Here is a 20,066-nt window from a genome sequence, read left to right as displayed (position 1 = left end):
TGAAATAACTCAAAATTCCTACAAGTGTTTGTTGGGGATATAAGCAGGATATGGGAGTACGTACAAGTATTATTCATGCTTAATATTATTCAAAAGGGAAATCTGAATTGTAAAGAGGTTTTCTTTAAATGGCATTTTTAATTTTTCTATTTTTCAAGTCCCTCCCGCATAAAGAACATCTATACTAATAAAAAGGTAGTATATTAATTAGTCTGGGTAGACTGGACATCTTCCGGACAAAGCCATGGTAGTGAGGGACAAGGCAGAGGTGGTTAGGGGTGACCAGGCTGGCAGGCAGGTGAGCGGTTAGAATCCAGTGGTTCCGGATTGGAGAGGGTGCAGGCTGGGCTGAGGGACCCTCCCCCTTCCCCATGCACAAATTTTGTGCACCGGGCCTCTAGTATTACTATAAAAATAGTATTTGTTATTTTTAAACTTCCCATCCTATCCTCCAATCTAATAAAATCAATGTTTAAGATCCAACCACCTGCCACAGATTCAGGAAGAGCCTATTCTTCCAGACAGAAGGCTCTGGGAACTCATGGGTGCCCAAGCTGGTGGGACTCCGCTCTCCTGCCATGGGCCCCAGGGAGGTGCATAAAGTTTTGCTACATGAGACTTACTGGGTTTTGGCACAGTTCTTCAAAGGAGCCTTTAACCCCAAGTTTGGCTGCAAATGTGGGGAGCACTTCTGAGTCAGGAACCACCACTGCTACTAAGGATGACTATGAAGAGAAAACAAGGCCAGTGAGAATTATTATTATCAGCGGTTTCCTGGTGGCTAGTGAAGGCAGGGTCATATCTTTGAAACAGACATTTCCCAAGATCTCTGATGCAGAATTAGCATCCTACTTTTTCCTCACCAGATAGCTCAAACTCTCCTGGAACTCAAACCCCATTTTCCCTTTACAAAAAATGTTCTATTCAGATTTGATTGATTAAAAAGAAGTGGTGTTTCAACATTATGCTTAAAGCACCTCTGGCCGTATCAACCCTCCCCCACTCTCCAAAAGCTAAGTTTAAGCCTTGTGTATATGACACAGTTTATACCAAAGGACTTCTATTCCACTTGGGTCTCCTTTTACTGAATGGCTACCCTTTAAGTCTATCTGTTTATCAATCCTACAGACTTGTTTACAGAATTCATCCTAGTTTCAAAAAAAATAATTGCCTCTATATTGCCTTATTTTGAGATTTGGAATATGGCTTTATTTCTTTAGTCCTACAAGTTTATATCTTCTCATCCTAAACCCACGAAAACAGAATTCCGGTAGCCACCAGGATCAGCATGATCTGTGCCTAGAAAGGGCTATTGTTAAAACAACGGGTTACCCGTAAGCTCTCCCCATGCACAAAAATCTGCTGCACTGGTGCACTCCTGCTGTACACGTTTTCTATCTTCTCAGGGGCGATGTATTCTCCTTGGGCCAGCTTAAAAATGTTCTTCTTACGGTCAGTGATCTTCAAAGTTCCATTCTATAGGAGATAGAGAGAAGACGGTGTCAGTGTTTCTGAGTTCCCTGTGGGTGGTGTCCATGGAGAAGCTGGTGAAATCCTTCTTTAAACTTGGCTTCTCCGGAGACTTTTGAGCCATCTTTCACTTCTCATTCTTGGCTTTGAGGAAAGGGTAGGGAAGCAGCTTCCAGTAAGAACCTGTCTGTATTGTATGTCTCTTTGGAGGGTCAATGGGAACCCCGAGAAAAGCCCCCAGGACCTGCTGCCAAAGAAATTTTGTAGCCATAAATGTCCAATAATGTAATGCCCAATTACTCCATTTCCAGCACTCCCAGAGATAGGGAAGGAAGAATCTTTTATTAAGAATTTGGTGCCCTAGCTGGTTTGGCTCAGTGGATAGGGCATTGGCCTGCGGACTGAAGGGTCCCAGGTTCGATTCTGGCCAAGGGCACATGCCCTGGTTGCAGGCTCGATCCCCTATCAGGGGTGTGTAGGAGGCATCCAATCAATGATTCCTTGTCATCATTGATGTTTCTCTCTTTCCCTCTCCCTTCTTCTCTGAAATCAATATAAATACATTACAGAAAAAAGAAAAGAGAATTTGGAATAAGTTAGATCTCCCCCTCCTGGACTCCTTTTTCTGTATCCCTCCTGTTAGATCCAGGAGCAAGCTAAACAGCTCTACTGTGCTAATGCTAATCAACAAGTCAATAATGGTTAATACAGAAGTAGGGCCTGGAGGGCTCTCTCCCCAGCCACCAGGGGTCATTTGACAGTCTCTGAGCTCATTGGTCTGAGGAGCTTAGGCTCTTAGGGATTTGAATTACAGAACTGGGACAAGTGTTAAATACAATCCACATGATCACACCTTAAGTAGGGCAGTAGACTGAACCAGCCCTGGAACCATCAACAAGGCTGCCTCAAGAAATAAGCCAACAATCCAGCCTAACAGACATTATCTGAAAGTGATTAATAAGGCTAAGCCCTTTATAACTCCAGTTTGGGGAAGAATATATTCCCACATTTTATGCTTATTAGAGCAGAGAACTCATACAGAAGCAGATAAGTTAGCACAATACTACTTAGACCCAAATCTATGAAAGTCATCACCAGAACCAGTGTTCTCAGAGTGTTCACCAAACGTTCTGTGACTATCACTTAAATCTTGAGACTATTGAGCCAGAAAGAAGTTTCATATTTGGTTACATCTCCACTCCCCCAGCACATAGTAGGCACCTTTTCAGAGGGGACCTTGGAAAAATCCCCTACAGGGCTCCTAAGTCTCCATCACAATTATGCAATTATTTCCTCTCTTCTTAGAAAAACAGATGGGGTTGGCAGAGACTACTTATCTTTGCTTGTTAGCAAGCTTTAAAAAACGGAGCCATATATTTCACAGAGAGAGGCAGTGAAGGTCATTGAGAGGCAAGACCTCACCTCTGCACATGCCTAGTTTAGAAATCTTGCCCCCTTGTTTTGATGTCTCTACATATTAGGTGGAAAGAAATGAATGTAACCCTTTGAAACATATAAAAGGCAAATGGTGTGAGCCCATGGAGTTATCAAATCACAACTTTTTTTTCAATAAAAATTTTTTAAAAAGTAACAAAAAGAAAACACAGACTACTACAACCCTTTCCTGGAAAAGTCAACTAATTTTCCTTTGGCTGCAAACAAATCTATTCCAGGATAGATTTGTTTGCAGCCAAAGTCACAGGATTCATGCCAACTCAGCTGATCATGCCACTTGCATCTCTGCCTAGCTTGTCGATAAGCAGGTGGTTCTCCCCAGTTCTGCAGCCTATGCTCCCCAAAGTTATGAAGAATCACCCACCTGGAGCCAGCGACCAATATCTCCTGTGTGAAGCCAGCCATCTTTGTCCAGGGCTTCCGCAGTCTTCTCGGGGTCCTTCAGGTATCCTTTGAACACATTGACGCCCTTGATGCAGATCTGCAGGTAAGAAGGTACAAAGTGATGGCAATGGCAGAGGCTACCACTCCAGGCCTGGGTACTTGACCCAACACCTGTTCCCACTCTTATATCATCTGATGGTTTCAACTACCGTGTGAAGAGCACTCAATTGCAATCCCCAGTGTGGTGGATAGGAAAGTGAGGTTCAGAAATATTGAATGCCTTGCTCCAGATCTCAAATGAATCTAACCCACCCCTGTTCACAATGGGGTGCTCTCCTTGATACAAACATCCCCACCTCGAGTGCCTTGCCATGACTACTGGGAGCAACCCACGCACCTCTCCTTCACCGTTCACTGAGAAGTAGTTCATGTCTGGCACATCTTCCAGCTTCACATGATTGCAAGCCAGGGGAACTCCGACATGACCTAGAAGACACCACATTGAGTCAGCTGGGAAACTGTAAAACGGTGATCATTCCAGGAATATTTTAGAGATACTTACGGATTGACTCTAAAAGTGAAAAGACTGAAAAATCATCTGGCCTGGACAGAAACCCAAGTTGGCTTTTGTCACATTCATCTAAACCCGTAAGTCCAAGCTCAATTAAAACCCTTCTCCCAACCACTGCCCCTCCTGCCTAGCAGACGGAGAACCTACCTGGTTGCCAGTCCCCGGGTAATGTAAATGTACAGCCAGCAGTGCATTCTGTTTGACCATAAGCTTCAAACACCTGGGAAAACCAGAGAAGGGCTTTGAGAGCAACTCAAGATAAAGCAGGAGCTGGCCGTGCTTTAAAAAAGGGGAAAAGCGAGGCCTCTGAGGGTTGGAGGTCACTTCATGTCATTATATTAATATCTTGAGTTCACGTCTGACCTGGTAAGTCATCACAACTCAGGGCTTCACTCAAAAACCAAAGGTCCAGAAATAGACCAATGTATGGAAACTTGTACTGTACTTTGGGAAATGTGGCATTTCAAGTCGATGAAGAAATGATAGTTTTTTAATAGAAGAAAAGACTAAAAAAAATATTTCTAAAACAACAAAAATGAATATTATTACTATCTGAAGGACTTAGAAAACAATGTGAAGGAGAATCAAATTATCCTGTGCCTATTTTTCTGTAAGGAAGTGATAGAATGATGTATAGAAGAAATACAGGTGCCAATAAGTAACAGAAAAGGATGTTCAGTATGAAGGGTTTTCATGTATCTGATGGGCTAGGATTTAAATGATTGGCAAACGCTTTCACTGTCAAAATGTGCGAGCATAAGAACTCATTTATTATTTGCAGAAAGGAATAAAGACACACACACAAACACAAGACCTTACTAAAGGGAAGTTTTGATAACCCCTACTTTCCAGGATTAGTCCCCAAATTGATAATTGCATTCAATACTGATGAATATTCAGGTATCCTTATCACTTCATTGATTATAATAGCAAAAAGAAAATGTAAGTAACTCTTGTCCATCAATAGGAGACTAGTTACTTAGGTATATTCACCAAACTATTCCAAAACCATTAAATAATGTAGATCTTTTTTTTTCTTTTTTTTTTTTGATAAGGAACAATATCAATAAGGCACTGTTTAACAAGTATGTTAGAACCCTGATGCCCTTTATGTAGGTTTCCATATGCATAAGAGGTGACTAGACAGATATTTTCTTCTGATTTTGAGATTTTGGGGGGGGGGGGTGGACTGTCTCTTTGGTACTTTTCAGTTGTGTTTTCAATTGTATTTAAACAGCCTTATTTGTTGCAAAAGTGACATAAGCTATCTTCAAAGGTCCTAGGCTTACCGGACATCCCAGGGCCGCTCGGAGGAACTCCAAGACGTTTGAGGAGATGGGGGCAGCGCCAGTGACCATGATGCGCACCTTCCCGCCCAGGCTTTCCTGTTCAGTAGAAACAAAAACACCCGCTGAAGCCTCTTCCCTTGGCTTCATTTTCCTCCAATGCAAGTCTGGTTGAACAACCCTAACCCGCCCACTAGTGTTAGGAGAATTAAACTTGGTAATTTACAAAGCACTTAGAATAGGGCCTGGCACTGTGGGAAGGCACTTCAAGTGTTAACTATTGTCACCACTATCCACTATAGCTGGGACCAGATCTCCATTTTTAAGATTTCCTCCTATAATTTGTATTTTTGGACCCTTCAAATGATTTATAATCTCAACAGACCACCTTAAAAATATATATGAGAAAGTGCTATAACCTAAATACTGAACTTGGACCTATTCCCTTTAGTAACAAACAAGGTTGTCCAGGAGAGATCTCATATGGTGAGTGAATACAGAATGTAAGCAAGGATCTCCAGTTAAAGAGATGCTTGTCCATCAACCTACCTGGACCTTTCTAAAGATGAGCTTGTCCCACAAACTGTCGCGTCTGATGATACCCCTTTTCACTTCGCCGAATTTACTGGAAATAGCCATTTTCAACATGAACTGCTTCAAAGGTGTCTTGGCTGAATTTTGAACCTGCAGGGTGATAACTCCTTTTAGTTGGAAACCCAGAAGAGACACTTACCAAAGCTCATCTGTGAGCAAGAGATGATGCCCTTTAGCTTCATAAGGAAGCAGCTCTCTTAATAATAAAGAGCCCAAAGAATTATATCCACATATAATTCAGAGCTCCAGTTCCTCCGGATACCTTGGCAAACAACTATAGCAACTGACATAATTATGTCTTCAAAAGATGGTCAGCACCAATCTACAAAGTCACTTGGAACTACTAGGTAATAACCAGCTCAATGAGCAGCACCCTGAGGGTTTTTGCTTTAGTAGGTCAAATAAGGTCCCAGGAATCTGATTGTTTAAACAAGCACCACCTCTCATCTGCCCCCATGTTCCCCCTTCTGTCCTATACACTAAACTTGGAGAAATACCACTTTCTCTGTAACTGAAGTTTCCTTAGCCACAGCACACAAAACCTAACAGACTTTTCTACTTAGATATTTCATACACATGGACTTACTGCTGACACTGTTTTTCAGACTCACATGCTTTTCCTAGTATCCCTGACTCTGGCTTCATCATGACTCTATAATCCACCAACCACACTCCTGCCCAAGAAGAGTTTCTCCAGTTCAACCCAAATAAAGTGCCCATGTTTACAATACTACATCCTGGACTCCGTGTTCTGGCTTTCGAGACAATATCCTAGGAAGTCAGGTTCAAGGAAATCAAAGTTCTTTTCCAGTTCAAAATTCAAAGCTGACTCTCATCCACCTTCTGTATTTACACTCCCATTTCTGGGCCTCCAGCCAAACAGAACTGCTCATCCCCACCCTTAATACTAACTGTGCTCAAGGCTCTGGGAATCTAGATACTCATGCCTGTACCATTATTTTGTCAACATTTCACCAGCTTTCTCCAAGACCTACACTAAAATGCTGCCTGCATCATGTTATTCCTGACACCTCTCTCAGCCTTGGAAAAAAAAAAATCTTTTCCCAACTTTTACAAGACTCCCCCTAACAAATCATGGACAAAGAGCTGGAATTTAGACTCTAATAAAGTCTTTCATTTTTTTTAATGGAAATGTATATACCTTTATTTATTTTTATTGTTTAAACTTAAAGTATTACATATAGTATTACATATGTCTCCTTTTCCCCCCATTGTCCTGCCCCTGGCCACTCCCATTTCCTGGCACATGCCCTTACCCCCCTAGTAAAGTTTTGCATTTTAAAAATAAGTCCCAGAAGAGAACTGTGTGTTACTACCATATTATAAAATAACCCTCTTTCAAAAATTGAAAAAAAAAATCCCAACCAACAAATGAACAAAAATTATAACAACCAAATCTAATAATCTCATAGCATGATGAGGAGCTGTTAGAATTGTTAGCAAGTCTGATAGAAATTAGGGCTCTCAATGTCTAGGGATCATCTGTGTACCAGCATGCTGCCTGTCCTATAACTGGGGCCCCCAGATAACACCTGGTGAGATTCACAAGCATGAAGGGGAGTGCTAGGATCTAAGGGGTGGGGCCAAACATGTGGAGAATGGCCTTGTGTTATTTCCTTAAGGCTTTCATGTCTATGGAGGTATGAGGTCAAGAGCCTCAGTGCTGTTATTATATTGCCTGGGTTCAAATTCCAGTTCTAAGAGCTCTTTGGAGAAAGCAACCAAACCAAGACTTGAGTAGGAATCATACAAAATGAGCCCGAGTCATCTTATGCTAGGAATCAACAAAGCTATTAAAAACCACTCGGGTCCTGTCAAAGGACATATGAGCAACATGATGGAGCTCCCAACTTCCAAAATGGTCTCCTAACTTCCAAAATAGGAAAATTTGAACACTGAGAAGAATGAGTGAAATAGATTAAACATACAAATATGCAAATCACCAGTTCTTAATATTACAAAGAAAATAATCTCATTGGCCAGATTTAAAGATCACTGGGGCACCAATTCAGCATTCTGAAGATTGGCAGATAAAAGAATGAAATGTTTGTTGTGCCATTATGGGAGCAACGTAGCTAATGAATGAAAGAGAAATGATTGAATTAGAAAACCACTATTTTGCAATCCCTAATGAAAAATAGAGCATTGATAAATGACAGCTAAAATAATTATGTGACAGCTCTAGCCAGTTTGGCTGAGTGGATAGATTGTTGGCCTGTGGACTCAAGGGTCCCAGGTTCAATTTCGGACAAGGGCACATGACGGGGTTTAGGGCTCAATTCTCAGAAGAGGGTGTGTGGAGGCATCCAATCAATGATTCTTTCTCATCACTGATGTTTCTATCTCTCTCTCTCCCTCTCCCTTTCTCTCTGAAGTCAATAAAAATACATTTAAAAAATAAAATAAAACTATTATGTGACAATTTGATTCTGGCCCGAACCCATAATTAGCAGTGACTCTGAGCTAGTTATTACCTATAAGTTAAGGATATTATTGGTAAGTGTAGGCCTCATGTGCTTTTGTGAGGATAAAATGCATGTGCTATGAAATCAGAGCCTCTGAACTGAGCTCTTTCTCCAGATCAGGTCCAAGTGGTCTCACCCAGAGGAAAGGGGTTTTTTCAAACTGCATTTATAAATATGGCTGTAAGTAAATGTTTGTAGGGAATGGGAGGCAATGGTATAAGTGGACAAATTCTTAACAATGTAGAGTCCCTAAGAGCCTCAGTCAGGCCTGAGCCAGACAGTTCGTTCACCCCATGGTCAGCCCAACAGAAGCAAGGCCAGTACCTTATCATAGATCCTGTTGAGGAGCCGAGGCACCACGGGAAACAATGTGGGCTTTAGCGTCTTCATGTCATCCGGCAGCAATCGAATGTCTCCCTGGAAGAACCCAACTCTGGCTCCACAGGAGTACACGACCATCTGAAACCAACACCGAAGAAAGCTCAGTGCCAAAGGACCCCTTCAGGTGGGGCCCATCTTCAAGAGACTGTCACAAGGGACTTGGCCACTGGTGATGCCTCCTAGTCTATGGCACTAAGAGACTAATCGTGAGTCTGTCCTATAACTATGAGACTCTCCTGATTTCAGAAATGTTGAAGTGTGAAAAAAAAAAGAAAAGAAAAGAAAAGAAGATGCTTATTAGCTCTTGCTGGTTTGGCTCAGTGGAAAGAACATCAGCCTGGGAACTAAAGGGTCCTGAGTTTGGTTACAGTCAAGGGCACGTACCTAGGTTGCAGGCTTGATCCCCAGCCCTGGTTGGGGCATGTGCAAAGGCAACCAATTGGATGTGTCTCTCTAAATGTTTCTTTCTCTCTCCCTTCCACTCTCTCTAAAAACCGATGGAAAAATATTCTCAAGTGAGGATTGAAAAAAAAATATGCTTATTAGAATTGATATTTTATGAATCAGATATCAGCACTTTAGTCCAAGAAACTGGATCTCTCCTTCATTATTTCATGCATTAATAGTATTTAAAAAAAAATCCTTAAGAATAGGGCTCACAGCCAAAGGATTAGAGAGAGGATTTCCCATTCCTACCACCACCTGTGCTTTTGAAAGACCAGCATTGATTGTAGTCCTCAAATCGGCTTCAGCCTGAACAGCCCAGAGTCCACTCATAGAGGGGCAGCCCTCCTCCAGGGCACAACACCCTGAACAACCCTGCCTTGGACATCTCACCTGGATCAAATGCTTCTTCCCTGCCCCGCTGTGAGGAACTTCCTTTTCTCTAATCCTTGATATTTTAAAAACTTGAGACCAAAATAAAATTAGAAAAAAGAAAAACATCTCTTATCCCAGGTCAGAATGAAGAGTTGATGGTAAGCTCCTGGCTCTGACCTCGCTTGACTCGCAGGCACCGTGTGAAGGCAGAAGCAAGGTGAGCCCCAGTGGACACACACAGACTTAGTGGAGAAAGGCACCACAGGGAGGCAGGGGAATGCTGGGATTTAGACTTAGCTAGGCCCACCCCCTGTCTGTGCCCTTTACTTTAAAGAAAGGACTGTAAATGCTGGGTACCTGCCTTTGGAACAAAGGCGGGACTAAGCAAGTCAGCACTTCCTTCCCACATACCTTCTAGGGCCGTGGAGTACTCACCTGTACAACCCTCTCAAACATGTGAGCCAATGGGAGGTAGGATATGCTCACATCCTCGGGGGTGGGTGCAAAGGTTTCCTACAGATCGGGAAGAGAGGGGAGACAAAATCAGACTAATGCCAACCTTCTTTCCCAAAGAGATTTAAGAACTACCCGTTAACTATAGTTAATAATACTCTATTGTATATTCGAAAGTTGCTGAGTGAGTTGATCTTAGAAATTCTCATCACAAGAAAAAAGAATTTGTAACTATGTGTGGTGTGGATGTTAACTAGACCTTCTATGAGGATCATTTTGCAATACATATAAATATTGAATCATTACATTGTGCACCTGAAACTGTTATAATGTTAGGCGTCAGTTATATCTCATTTAAAATTTAAAATAATTTTTTTAAAACTACTTCCTTCCTTGAGTGCCCCATATAGGCGTGCAGGGGGTATCCTGCAGAACTGGTAGAGGAGCCCTGGACTGCGCTGGGGTAGTGGTTTGCAGAGATCCTCAAAGAGCATTGCTTGAAAATACACAGCCCTCCACACAAAGATACACACGTCTTTGTCCACACTCAGGCCTTTAACCTGCGTTTGTTTTTGGTTTTTCTTTTCTGACTCCTCTAGCTTCAAGATTAAAATCTCATGAAAGAGACACATTCTAATGAGGACCTCTTTTTCAAACGACCACTCACCTCCACACATTTGAGGAAAGCTGAAGCATTTGAAACAACATTTTGATGGGTTAGCATGGCTCCCTTGGGGTCACCTGTAAAAAGCAAGAGGTGGAGAGAAAGATCCTTTATGTAGCGAATAGGTTACCTTTGGCCTTGAAACAAGAAGTGGCATTCAATTGGTTCTATTCCAAAGAGGCAAGAGCTTCTCCTGTCTGACTGATGGCTTGGGGGATGTCTGACTAAGTATTTGTACAAGAGGTATATGACTCTGTTTGTGAATGGTTAATGTTCCCCCTAGAGATTCTACTGCTGCCAGCCTTCTACCCTCACACAGGCCACAGCCATAGCTCAGATAGCAACACAGTTGAAAAGAAAATTCCAAGTAACCTCCCTGTCCCTTGTGCTGGTTTTATGTTGAAGACTTCAGATCTAACAATGTTACCTAGCTATCACTTTATAAACTGGGCAGATGGAATGGGTATAATGGTAGGTCCTCATGGTCCACATGAAAAGCTATTAAGAGTTCTAATAGGTAGGTAGGTACCAGGAGGAGTTGGGGTGCACAGTGATCTTTGTAGAACTATCACTGGGTTATCTTGATTGAATGGCCATTCTAGTGGTGTCAAATTGAGGGTGTGGTGGGTTGGGGAAGAAGTTCGGCTTTATGATGCCATCTTTAAGACCCCTGAAATTCATAGCATATAAATTCCTCCCAGTATGTTCAATGAAGTTTATCTACTTATGCTTACAGTTTTCTATTTGGGTATCTGCACTCAAAAGCCTTAGGTGGTGAGCCCCTACCAGTGGTCAGTGACTCAAGTCATGATTTTGGCTGACCTGAAGTGTTGACACAGCTTTATGGGCACTGACCTGTGGTCCCACTGGTAAAGCAGACGATGCCCAGGTCTTCTGGTTCAGGAGGCTGGAGGAGAAAACACAAGAGCTTAGTTTACCATGAACTTTGGGAGTTGAATATTCAAGATTCAAATTTAGGCAGAAGAAACTTACCACGGGTTTTCTGAAATTCTCTTTGCCTATATTCTACAAGAAAGAAAGGCATAAGTTGAGTTGGATAGACTCATGACAAATACAGCCCTCTCCCTTTTCCATGAGAACACATCTATGGGAATATAACCAAAATTTCATCTTGGGTCAGGCTCAGAAGCCCTATGGAAAAGCATAAGGTCTAGATTAAATACCTTAAGAGGGAAGACTCTAAATGTCTAAACTTCCCACCATACTCATAGGTTTAATCATCTAGGACTATTGCTAAATATTTTTTTAATAATATGTTTAGTTGACATTTCCAGGCTTACTACATACCAGTCATTTTCCCCGAGTAGTTTATATAAATACTAGAGGCCTGGTGCATGAAATTTGTTCACTTGGGAGGTGGGGATCCCTCAGCCCAGCCTGCACCCTCTCCCAGTCTGGGAGCCATCAGTCAAACATCCTTAGTGCTGCCACGAACGCAGGGGAGGCTCCCAACAGTGCCACTGCTCTCGCCAGTCATGAGACCAGCTCAGGACTTCTGGCTGAGCAGTGCTCCCCCTGTGGGATCACACTGATCACCAGGGGGCAGCTCCTGTGTTAAGTGTCTGCCCCCTCGGCTCAGTGAGCATCATAGTGACCGGTCATTCTGCCATTCGGTCGATTTGCATATTAGCCTTTTATTATATAGGATTAACTTATTAACTCTTTAACATCTCTGTGAGATGGAGACTATATTATCCTCATTTTACAGAAGGGGAAAGGGAGATACAGAATAATTTGCCTCATCTAGTTCCAGGACCATATCCTTAACTACCACCAACCATTAAACTTATAAATCCTCTACTTAGAACTCTGTGCATGCTGGCCACTGACCTTTCGCCTCCCCTGGCATGGTTTCTGAGTTGTCCTGAGGCAATTGTTTTCAAAGCTTCACAGCATGAGTTTAATTTACTCCTGTCCTGCCACCCCTGGAGAATAACAGCCTGCACACTTGTGGAGATGTCAGGCCAAGTAGATGACACCAGGTGCCCATGGCGTCAGGCCAGCCTTGGAGTTGTGAGCTGTGTCTCAGACCATTACCTCAGCATCCCAGAAGGATAATAGCTCAACTCCGATCTTCTCCCCTCTTTGCTTCAGGTCATCCTCGAAGGCATTCATGAGGATGATCAGTTTCAGACCTGGAGTGAGGCCCTTCTCCACATTCTCTAACAGATCTGCTGCCTTTTTGGGTGTATCACAGATCACCATGGCAATATCAGCTGAAAGTAGAAACACATCCAGAGGTCATCTTCCTGCTCTGCTATGTATCTGATGCCTTGTGAGGAGGAAGGGATTTTTGAAAATTTTAAAGCCAGTGGGTCCCCTAAAGCAAATCTGATGGTAATGCATAACACCTAAAACATTCCATTGATAACAAAGGAGCTTAAGTAAAGCGGAAGCAGAGTTTCCATGTGTGCTGCCAACTGAGTTTAGTCTCCAGAGAAGCCACAAAATTCCTTCTGCGTAAGAACACAGAGGACTCTTGAATCACTTAGGTGTGGTCCTGCCAATGTGTTTTATTTGGGGGAGGAGGAATGAGGATAGAAGGGAAAAGAAGAGGAAGATGGCATCGTAGCAGACAAGCATTTTATGATTTTAAACGCTAGCCTGTGCTTTGATACAAATTTACACAAATAGCAACCTCCTGATTGTGTCTACAGTTCAAGTGGATCGTCTCCTTAATCTACTATTTCTATGACAGAAAGTAACATTTTGGATATGTGGAAGGCCATTGAACTTGTACTTGTTTGAGACTGGTAGTTTTTTTCTACAGACTTAGTACAAACATTGGTTAGCTGTTCTGACTTACACTGACAAGAATAGGAACTTAGACCGGAAGTTTCACAGTGATTAGTCATCCACTCTGGCCTTGTCTCCAGTGAGGCCAAAGTAAATAGCCCAGTCCTCTACACTACATTGTCATACTATGTCACCCAAAACATTCCGTTGGCTCCTCAATCTGTGCACATCCCTGCCTCATGGGCTTTTTTGTAACTTCCCTGTAAATTGTATGTAGGTACTACATGACAGCAGATGTGAGCATTTTTATGGCCACAGCATTCCAAGTCTGCTAACAAAAGCAGCTCTTGAGGAATTACTCAGCTTTAAGAAAGAAGCAGTTGTGATGGAATAGCCAAGTCTTACCCTTGTTGATGATGTATATGACGGCTTCTGCTCCCAGAGTGTCATACAGGGGCACAGCTACCATGGAGTACGTGTAGCAAGCTAACTCAGAGATGATCCACTGCATGGAGAGAAGGTCAAGTGAGGACAAGAAAGCACTTTGAAGAGGAAAAACTATTAACTTAGTCGTTTAGCCAACAAATGATTTTATGGTTATTTTGTGGTTTTATTTATTTATTTTAATTTTTAATATATTTTATTAATTTTTTACAGAGAGGAAGGGAGAGGGATAGAGAGCTAGAAACATTGATGAAAGAGAAAGATTGACCAGTTGTATAAGCCCTTGTATAACCAATGTATAAGCCCTTGACCTGAATCAAACCTGGGTCCTTTCAGTCTGCAGACTGACACTCTATCCTCTGAGCCAAACTGGCTCCTTTGTGTTTTTAACAAATCACTGTAGGGCCTTAGAGATTATCATAGCTAATGCCTCAAAGTACAGTTAAATAAAGGAGGTAAGAGGCACAGAGCTAACTATAATACAAAGGTGGACCAGGATACAAAGGCAGAGTGTGATGAGTTCTGACCATAGGAGCAATGGAAAGCATGAGGGAGCTTCAAGGAGGCAGAGGTCATGTTCAGGGGTGGGGTAAAGGTTATCTGGGGCTCCTTTGGGGAAAGTGGTGAAAATTGGGCACAGGGATTTGAAGGACTGTTACGTTTTGGTTGTGGAAGGGGAAGCAGAGAATGCATTCAGGAAATGAACAGAGGTGGGATAGCATGATGTCAATGTATACACACCAGGAAGCATGAAAAGGGACAGAAAATGAGTCTAGATGCCATGGGCTGAATTGCAGCCCTAACCCCCAATGCCACTCATATTGTCCCAATTAAACCAAGGAGGTGATCAAGGTTAAATGAGTTCTAATCCAACATAGCGAGTGTCTTTCTAAGAGGAAGAGACATCTGGGATGACAGGAAAGGTCATGTGAGGACACAATGAGAAGGCAGCCAATTGCAAGCCAAAAAGAGAGGCCCCAGGAGAAACCAAACTGGCTGACAGCTCCATCTTGGACTTCCAGCCTCCAGAAGTGTGAGAAAATATAGTTCTGTGATTTAAACCATCAGTTGCTAGTATTTTGTTATGGCAGCCCTAGCAGGCTAATCCACTAGGTTTAATTCCTCATTGAGGCTGGGTGCAACAAATTAATTCCAATCATTGTAATGTCTAAAATCGGCTTTCAATGGCCAGTCTCCAAAGCAATGGATGCCTTGGTTTACTTGGTACAACATGCACGTTCCAATTCTGATATGAATACGTCCTCTTCTAGAACAGCCTCAAACTCTTATTGGCCAGTACCTTTTAACTGCCTCATTTTCATCATGCAACCAACAGGCTGCCTTAAAATGACTCTTAATGAGCTGGGAAATAAGAGAAGTCCAGTCACCTAGCTTAGAGCACTACACAACTAGGAACTAAGGAGTCCCAGAGCTGTAATTCTCTCAAGGGGAAGAATATTGACAGAACATGAGATCTTTAAATAGTTTTGGTAAGTTATCAATAATTGTCAGAGAGCTGGGTTAGGGGTGGGCTTAGCCCTGACTCATTTTCTTGAGTTAACTTCAGCGTGGTTACCTCTGGCCTGTTCTGAGCAAAGATGCCAACAAACTGGTCCTGTGATGGCTTATATCCTTTATACAAGAGACAGGATCCCAGATACTCTGCTCGATCAGACACCTACAAAAGGGAGAAAAAGAAGAGGGGAAGGGAGGAAATCAGTCAAAACCAAAAGGAGACCGTTAGCTTGGCATATCACATTAGCAAAAGAATCTATCCCAAACATGGGCCTCACTTACCTGCTTGTAGGACAGCCATCTGTAAGGCTGGTTTGGTTTTCTGTATCCCAAGCAAGGCCCATTGTCTAAAAACATAACATTAAAAGAAGATTAGTTTCATTTGCAAGTCCTTTGGACCAGAGAAGGTAAAAGGGAATTAGGAAGAGACAAACAACATATTATAAATCTAGTTAGAATATGAACTTCTCTTTTGTGTCAAGGAAATTCAAAGGCAATTAAATACTCAGTTCTCAAAAGTAAACTACATTTGAAAGATATAGGAAATTCTATAGAACAGGGTGGCTCAGAGTTGGAATATGTGATCCCCATGGTAACAGGCATTCAGAGAAAGCCATGAATACTGACTAGCCCACATAACGTGAACCAGTAAAAGTTTACAAGTAAACACAGCTGAAATAGATAATCTTGAACTGATCTTCCCTATAATAAAAAAGTATGCTCATAAAAATATAGAAAAAAATCAAAATATGAGCTGTTAATAATGTCACATAAACACCATTGTTAATAGTAATATTATTTTCATAGTTCCTTTGCATATTTTATAAAGTTATGATGTGTGTGTGTGTGTGTGTGTGTGTGTGTGTGTTTGTCCTGCTTCCTTTCTCTGTTTGATATAAACATTTCCATGTCATTACTTATTCTCTGTAGAGATTTTAATGGCCTTATTTTGGCCAAATGACAAAGGGTTCCACTGTGGTTTACTTCTCTCATTGTTACTATTAAGATTGTTTCTAAGTTTGACACCTTAAATAATCCAATGGAAAATATTTTCAAATTAATCATTTCAACTTCAGCGTATTTTCTTAGAACAGAGTTCCTAAGAATGAAATGACTATGTTGGGAGCTGAGGGAGGTTGAATTGGCTCAGGGTTCTTATACTTATCACCACAGTGCTTCTACACCCCATTGTGACAATTGCTTTTCCCCACCAGCAACATTTCAAGTCATAGGCACTACATAGTACCTTTTTAAACATGTCTTGTGGTTTGATAGATTTAAGAAATTATTACTTTAGTCTACATGTCTTTAACCGCAAGTCAAGTGGGACCTTTCCCCTGTTTGTTGAACTTTGTTTACTGTCATCTGTTCATGTGCTTTGCCTGTTTACAGGAGAGTGTCTTCTGAAATGCTGAGGCTCAGTCACAGGAGCCTTGGAAGTTGATACGAGGCTCAGGAAGAAGCCTGAAAGGCCGAAATGAGACCAAGTTATAAATAGAAAAGTTCAAGGGAAGGGAATTGGACACAGTGGCTCTAGCCAAACTGCTGTGAGAGATTCAGGTCTTGACAAAAGGAAGCATTCAGAGAGAGGGTTACTAGGAATCCAGAGGTAAATACGTAAATTTCCAGACTAAGTGACAGAGGAAAAAGGAAAGAAAGCAGGAAAGAGATAGCTGCTCTGATTAGAAAGATATAAAAAGAAGTGAAGAGACTGTCCACAGGAAGCGTTAGTACTTTTTCTTCCTGCTGAAACAGCTGCAGAAAAGCTCAAGAAGTCAAATCCCAGACTGGAATTTTCCATGAACCCCGGCAAGTCCTGTGCTGTTAGGTGCTCAGCCCCGAGTGTGTGCCTCAGTGGTCTACCAATGAAATTGCACAGACATGAATTACTAGGGATAGCTACCATTTGCGGAACGCTTATTCCATGCTAAGCACATCTGCTCACTTGGTCTTTGCAACTTGTTATCCCCAAGGTCCTGAGAGTCAGAAAGGCCCAGGACACCTTCTTCAAGCTCACTTCGTAGGTGGCAGAGCTGATGAGTGTGGAAAAAAACTGCCCTGCATCGCCTTGTCACTTCCCTATAGGTGAAAATTCTAGCAGAGGAACAAGTCAAATAATTGGCCCAAAGGGACACCCACCGAGGTCTCATTAAACTCTATGTCCTAATCAGCTTCAGTCTAATTAGCCCAAGTCCTAATCAGGCAGTAGCCTAGCCTGTGATTAAATCACCCAACTCAGATCTGTTTTAAGGCGTGGCTATCTAGAAAGAATCCACTCATTAACAACTGGGCAAAATAACTGGCCTAAACTGGGTAGAGTTGAAATGCCGGCATGTAAACCTCTCCCCACAGCCAGGCGTTGTTAAAATTCAGATTCTTAGGCCTCACTATCTGGAATTCTGATTCAGTTTAATAAGGTGGAGCCAGAGGAGTTCATTTTAAACATTACTCACAGGTGATTCTCAACAGTGGCCGTTTACTCTGGGTAGAGGTGAAAAGTGTATATGTTAGGGCTGATGTATTCAACCCCAGTAGGGATCAGAAGTGTCATTTTTCTGAGGAAATAGCCAGGCCAGGTCACTCCTGTCTGCTGACAGGAAGTGCCATTTTAACTTTATCAGTTTGGTTTTATTTTGGTATTGAAAGAAATATCTAAATGAAGTATTTTACACAACTTTTTGTAGTTCTGTCATCTTCAGAATGTCTGGATCTCCGAGGCTCTGGTTTTTCCTTTTAAAAAGTGAGGAAGGTAGTAGCTAATCCTTGAAGTTTAGGGAAGATTAGTAGATATTATATGAGCAGTGCCTATTGCATAATTAGCATTTGACAGGAGCTGACTATTAAACATCAGAGACAAAGCTAAAGGCAGAAGAGAAGGGAGGGATAAGAAGTCACGTAGACAAACTTATGCTTGGACAGAATGTCACCCCAAAGAAAAAAAGATATAGGCAGGGCTAGAAGCCAATAGCTTGTAAAGGAAACCAGTGCACCTAGCATTGTGTGCAATGATAAAAGATGTAAGTGCTGAGGCTTCATACATCCCAAGTGAACCTACCAAGGCCCATGTGGCACTGTTTCTAAGAAAGTTCAAAAGATAATTGCTGCCTGTGATTCCAAGAGGAGCAGTAGTGTGGTATTGGGGTCAGGACAAGGTCAGAAGTCAGGAGGCCTACATGCTAATTCTGGCTCACATCCTGCATCTGGAGAATTGCATTTATGAAAAGCGCATTCCTAAACAAATATGTACTAATGTACTAGTGAGTTCATTAAAATACTTTCATACACATTATTGTTGACTGTTTAACAACATCTTGCACGGAAGTTCTTGTGTTGTGAGGGACAGATTCAGAGAGGTAAAGTGGGTTGTGCAAGGTCACAAAGCTAGAAATGGAAGGACTGGATTTCAAACCCAAGGCTGTCCTGCATTGCTTCCTGATACTATGATTTTCTGATTCCTGCATCTACTCTAACACTGCTTATGTACCTTGCATTTCATATGTAGGGATTCTACCCAGACCACAACTAGGTTATTAGAAGTGAGACAGGGAAGCAGTTAGAGAACAAGACCCCAATCTGAGTCTTCTCACAGGCAAGGTGAGACTGCCAGGCTTACCAGACACAGCAAGTCCTCTTTTAAAAACTTCATACATCGTCTTGGCATCTGAGAAGTAGTAGCTTAGCAGTTCATTGCTCTTCTGGCGAGCATTCTTCCGTGCTCCTCCCTAAGACATAAGGCCAAATTTAGGGCAAGCCAGAGTCTCTCACCACCCTTTCCAAACCCTTATGAATTGAATAGAAGGGAATGTAAATGCTGACCACTGAGATTACAGAGATTACCGCCCCTACCCCAATCCTATTCGATCAATCAAGTCTTTAAATCTCAAAATTGAAGTCTCCACATCATAGAAACCCAGAGACTATCACAGTTATTTTTGGGGCTATCTCCCATCATCCTTCTAAGAACACACACACACATACAACACACATGAGAAATGATAATATAGGTTCTTTTTGTTGGGCTTTGTTTTGTTTTACCTTATATCTCCACAGGAAAACATAGCCCTATTGAGTGTCTGTTACAGCCTACAGAGAACTTCTATTTTAGGTCACAGCATTAAGAGCTCCTGGTTTTGATCCCACAACCTCTCTTTGAAATGATCTATATAATACTGTAAGTTTTATCCTTTAAAAATCCATACCAAGTTTAAACATCTATGAGATGCATACTGTGTTCCAGACACTATAGTTGCAATGTAAATTAAGACAAAACTGCTGACCATGAGCACCTCATAAGTGAAAATTTTTGGAGTGGTTATGGGATAAGAAGGAAAAACACACAAATATAATACTGTGCTGTACATGCTGAAGTAAAATATATGTTTGGGGAAACTAATGAAGCAACCAATTCTGTATTAAGTAAAAAGGCTACAGAGAAGAAATGATATTTCAATGGGAACTTTAAAGATAAGCAAGCAATTAACAAGAAGGTATAGATTGATAGAGGGGAGAGAAGGAATGATTCAGAGTGAAGGAACAGCGTGAACAAAGACACAGGGGCAAGAAAACACACAGCAGATCCCAGTGGGCAGCCAGAGAACAGGGTATTTGAGAAAGAGGGAGTGGCTAGGGATATGTTTAGAAATGGCAGCTGGAACTCCGGGGCTTCATGTGGATCTTGGATGTTGGAGTGCACTGGAGTTACAGGCATGGTCCAACCCTCATGAAAGTTAGTCTAGAGAGAACTAGGAATCAATTAAATAAGCATACAAAAGGGGCCATTCAAGTGC

General features: G+C 41.9%; 1 protein-coding gene across 2 annotated transcripts in view; it reads right to left on the bottom strand.

The window, feature by feature from the left end:
* ACSL5 (acyl-CoA synthetase long chain family member 5) overlaps positions 1-20,066 on the bottom strand; it is a 48,269-nt gene that overhangs the window by 2,078 nt on the left and 26,125 nt on the right. For both annotated transcript variants that reach the window (XM_084903414.1, XM_084903413.1), the window contains 17 exons: positions 18,893-19,001; positions 15,562-15,626; positions 15,341-15,442; positions 13,726-13,825; positions 12,622-12,800; positions 11,557-11,589; positions 11,419-11,470; positions 10,567-10,640; positions 9,882-9,959; positions 8,571-8,705; positions 5,716-5,850; positions 5,170-5,265; positions 4,028-4,100; positions 3,707-3,795; positions 3,290-3,406; positions 1,333-1,476; positions 624-725 (listed from right to left, as the gene is read on the bottom strand). In XM_084903414.1, coding sequence (XP_084759540.1) covers positions 624-725; positions 1,333-1,476; positions 3,290-3,406; positions 3,707-3,795; positions 4,028-4,100; positions 5,170-5,265; positions 5,716-5,850; positions 8,571-8,705; positions 9,882-9,959; positions 10,567-10,640; positions 11,419-11,470; positions 11,557-11,589; positions 12,622-12,800; positions 13,726-13,825; positions 15,341-15,442; positions 15,562-15,626; positions 18,893-19,001 — 1,683 coding nt within the window. The remainder of the gene's footprint in view (positions 1-623; positions 726-1,332; positions 1,477-3,289; positions 3,407-3,706; positions 3,796-4,027; positions 4,101-5,169; positions 5,266-5,715; positions 5,851-8,570; positions 8,706-9,881; positions 9,960-10,566; positions 10,641-11,418; positions 11,471-11,556; positions 11,590-12,621; positions 12,801-13,725; positions 13,826-15,340; positions 15,443-15,561; positions 15,627-18,892; positions 19,002-20,066) is intronic.

The sequence above is a fragment of the Pipistrellus hanaki genome (assembly GCF_964339955.1).
Source record: "Pipistrellus hanaki genome assembly, chromosome: 14".
Taxonomy (NCBI): domain Eukaryota; kingdom Metazoa; phylum Chordata; class Mammalia; order Chiroptera; family Vespertilionidae; genus Pipistrellus; species Pipistrellus hanaki.
The sequence above is the reverse complement of the archived record's forward strand: the minus strand, read 5'-3'. Positions and strand labels throughout refer to the sequence as shown.